The following is a 3,694-nucleotide window of genomic DNA, read 5'->3' on the forward strand; positions in this document are numbered from 1 at the left end:
TCAGCACCTCTTGGGTCCAAAAGAGGATCTGGTGATGGGGAGCCCAGGGACATCACGGGTGGTTTCTAGCCTGGCCAGCTAGGCCAGTGATCAGAGTGTGATGGGAAGGCCACAGGCTGATTGCATCTACCATTTAGCTTTGTCCAAACCCTAACCGATGATCTCAGGTAAGTTACTTCCCCTCCTGGGCCCTGTTCCTTCATTTGCGAGGAAGGTTGGCTGAGGCCACCTCAGAGGCTTCTTTCTGCTTTTATCCTGGGAAGGCATGTGGAGCGCTTCCAGGGACCGTGAGGCAGCTCTCCCAGGGTGTGCGAGGTCGACTTGCCCCAGCATCGGAAGCTCCTACTTCTCTTGGTTGGGTTTTGCACTAGAAGTGAGACAGGCGGCAAGCCAGGAGCTAGTGCGTGGGTGCGTGTGTGCGCGCGCGCGCGTGTGCGTGTGTGTGCGCGCGCGCGCGTGTACAGGAACACGGCCTGGGAGGCTTGTGCTCAGAATCCGGGTGACTCAGCTACATGGCCGCGGAGCCCACCAGCCTGTCCACAGCCTGTGGAGTGGGTGTGGGGGCTTGGCGGGCTGTGCTCTCGGCTGGCCAGCCTCTGGCTCAGCTGCGTTACGCCCTGGGTATAACGACTAGAACTGTGTTATCCACAGTGCTGTGGGTGTGCTCATGACCGTGGCCAGCCCACTTTCCCGGATGTGCCTGAATAAGGAGAAAACAAACGATCTCTCCTCCTGTACTCTCACGACACGCGTGCTCACCAAATCGACTATATTTTGTATTCTGTCGCAAGGTGGAAAGCCAGGTTGAGAAGCAGGGAGCAGCTGGGACTGGTCCATAGATGCCTCCCAAGTTCCCCCCTTGCAGGAATCCCCCCAACCAGCCCCCCACCCCGTACCCTCATGGTCAGCTCTAAGGAGAACAGTACATTCTCCAGACTGGAGAGGCCTTTGCCCCTCTGTGCTGGTCCTGACCCAGCCACCACTTTAAAGCCAGGGCCTCTGCTCGCCCAGATCTGTCCAAAACCAACCTGGGGGCATGGTGTCAGATTTGCATCTGGCCCGCAGTTTGGGGTTTGGGGGAGAGTGTGGCATATTCTCTGGGGGATATCCCTTTATTTTTTTATTCTTATTCTTTATTTTTGAGTCACTCTGTTGCCCAGGCTGGAGTGCAGTGGCGTGCTTCATGGCCACCGCAGCCTCGACCTCAAATTCAGGCGATCCTTCCGCTTCAGCCTTCCAAGTAGCTGGAACTACAGGCATGCGCCACCACGCCCGGCTAATTTCTTTATTTTTATCTTATTTCGATTTTTTATTTTTTTATTGTAGAGACAAGCTCTCACCATGTTGCCCAGGCTGGTCTCAAACCCATGGGCTCAGGCAGTCCTCTTGCTTCCACCTCCCAAAGTGCTGGAGTTACAGGCGTGAGCCACTGCATCCGGTGGGATATACCTTTAAAGAATTTATGACAGGAAGAACCCCTCAGAGGAGGAGGCTTTCGGGGAAGCTCTGGCACCGTAGGTGTGAAGGGGAGCTGGTTCAAGGGACAGGCCTGATCACACTGTCTTGAGGAAGCCAGCCCATTTTGGGGTCTGATTCGCCCTCTTTCTTGGTGGTCTCTCCCCACCCCCACAGGCTTTTTGAGAAGCTTCTGTCACTGAAGCTCTGCAGAGGCTGCCACCTCTGGCTTGCGAATGTTCTGGAGTAGCATAGCGTGGCGGTGGTGGGGGAGGGGTGCTGATGTTACCACAGAGCTGTGGACCATCACCTAGGAGACGGTGAGCGGAGCCGAGGCCCACGGGTCAGAGTAGAGACAGGCACCCCCAGCCTGCAGCCACTCGCCGGGCTGCTGAGGGCTCTGGCTGTCTGGACCTCTTGATGCGGGGGGGTGGGGGACTTGAGGGGACCACACGGTCTCCCGGGATGAGGGGTGCAGGGCCTCGAAGAGGCCGTTTGAGGCGTGGAAGTTTATTTCTGAGGGTCCACTGAGCAGTAGGGGAAGGAAGTTGGTGGCTGGATTCCAGAGGCTGGTGAATTATCTTGGTCAGTGACTTCCTGCTTGTTAGCATGACCTTGGTGAGAAGCGGGTGGGCACAGGCTGTTTGGTGGCGATCTGAAGTCGAGGGGTTTGGAAGGTGGCCTGGTTGGCTGGGCCTTTCCTGACGGGGGCGGTCCGCGTTGATGGGGCGCCCCTCCCACCCAAGTTCTAAGGCCAGTGGGTCTAGGGAATCAGAGGAACGAGGGCTCTGGTTCTGGGAGCTCCCAGGCGTTTTGACTTCTGTTTGGCTTTGGATCGGAATCTCACTTTGCCGCCCAGGCCGGAGTGCAGTGGCATGCGCACGGCCACCGCAGCCTGGACCTGCTGGGCTCAGGCGATCCTTCCGCCTCAGCCTTCCAAGTACTTGGAACTGTAGGTGCGCACCACCACGCCCGGCTAGTTTTTTGATTTATTGTCGAGACGAGGTCTCATCAGGTTGCCCAGGCTGGTCTCCAACCCCTGGGACTCAGGCAGTCCTCTCGCCTCCCAAAGCGCTGGGATGACAGGCGTGAGCCACTGCACCCGGCTGTGTTTTGACTTCTGCTTTCTTTTGTTCTTCAGCAACCAACCAGTGGTTCATCCCAGCCGTGAGAGGGGACATCCCTCCTGGGTGTGCAGCCTATGGCTTCGTGTGCGATGGGACTCGCCTGCTGGTGTTTGGTGGGATGGTGGAGTATGGGAAATACAGCAATGACCTCTACGAGCTCCAGGTAACAGAGTGGAGAGCCCCCGGGAGCTGCCTCACCCTGCCGCCTCGGCCCCAGGCGACCTCACGGTGGTGGCCTGGGGGGTGAGATGCGCGAGGAGGTGGAGAGGGTGCTCGAGTCTGCCGCGGCCGCTCGGAACTGGCCGCCTCAGAGCAGGCAGGGCCCAAGCACCCAGGCCCTGCTTCTCTGACGTGGCGCTCACCTCACCCCGTGCCATCTCCTCCCCATGCCACAAGGTGCCCTGGGCCCCCAGTGGTGGCCTTCTCATCCCAGGGTTCAGACTTCAAGCCTTGGTTTTGCAGGCAAGCCGGTGGGAGTGGAAGAGACTCAAAGCGAAGACGCCCAAAAACGGGCCTCCTCCATGTCCTCGGCTCGGGCACAGCTTCTCCCTTGTGGGTAACAAGTGCTACCTGTTTGGGGGTCTGGCCAACGACAGCGAGGACCCCAAGAACAACATTCCGAGGTGAGGTTTTGTCCTCTTTTCCGTAGACTCCCACCAGGGCTTTGTGGAATCCCGAAGGATCTGGGCTGGGTTGTGAAATGAGAGTGGCACTTGACGCCCTTGACGGAGCTTTCCATCTCTGAAATCGCTAATGACCGGGAGCAGCCTGCGGAAGGAGGGCTGGGCCTGGAGGTGGAAGCCCGCTTTGCCTTGGGTTGGGCCCTGCTCCTCAGACCCAGCCTGGAGCTGGTTGCTTTCCTTCTCGGCCTCCACTGCCTCCACTGCCTCCAGGTTTCCTGATGGGTCTTTTCCAAGGCCTGTGGCCAAGGCTTTCTGTTTGGAGGTCGTCCCAAGTCGACGCCCCCTCTTGCTCTGTGGAGGCCGTCGGATAATGCCCGGCTTTGTGTGTGCCGCAGCCCAGAGGGCCCTGCCGCACAGCCTCGTGCGGCCCGGCCCGCCGCTGCAGCGGGGCTCGCCCTAGGGCGCTTCCGGCGGCTCCTTCCTCGCGAG

At 59.1% G+C, this 3,694-nt stretch overlaps 1 protein-coding gene across 1 annotated transcript; it reads left to right on the forward strand.

Moving 5' to 3' along the window:
* Positions 1-2,592: 2,592 nt before the first annotated feature.
* On the forward strand, positions 2,593-3,665 carry LOC110596818 (host cell factor 1-like; the record flags this gene model as incomplete). Its single annotated transcript, XM_021719299.1, has 3 exons — positions 2,593-2,745; positions 3,045-3,205; positions 3,500-3,665. Coding segments are annotated over 3 exons (480 nt in total), but the record flags the coding sequence as incomplete, so codon positions are not given.
* Positions 3,666-3,694: the final 29 nt, after the last annotated feature.

The sequence above is a fragment of the Carlito syrichta genome, unplaced genomic scaffold, assembly GCF_000164805.1.
Source record: "Carlito syrichta isolate Samal-C Ts95f unplaced genomic scaffold, Tarsius_syrichta-2.0.1 Scaffold314365, whole genome shotgun sequence".
Lineage (NCBI taxonomy): Eukaryota > Metazoa > Chordata > Mammalia > Primates > Tarsiidae > Carlito > Carlito syrichta.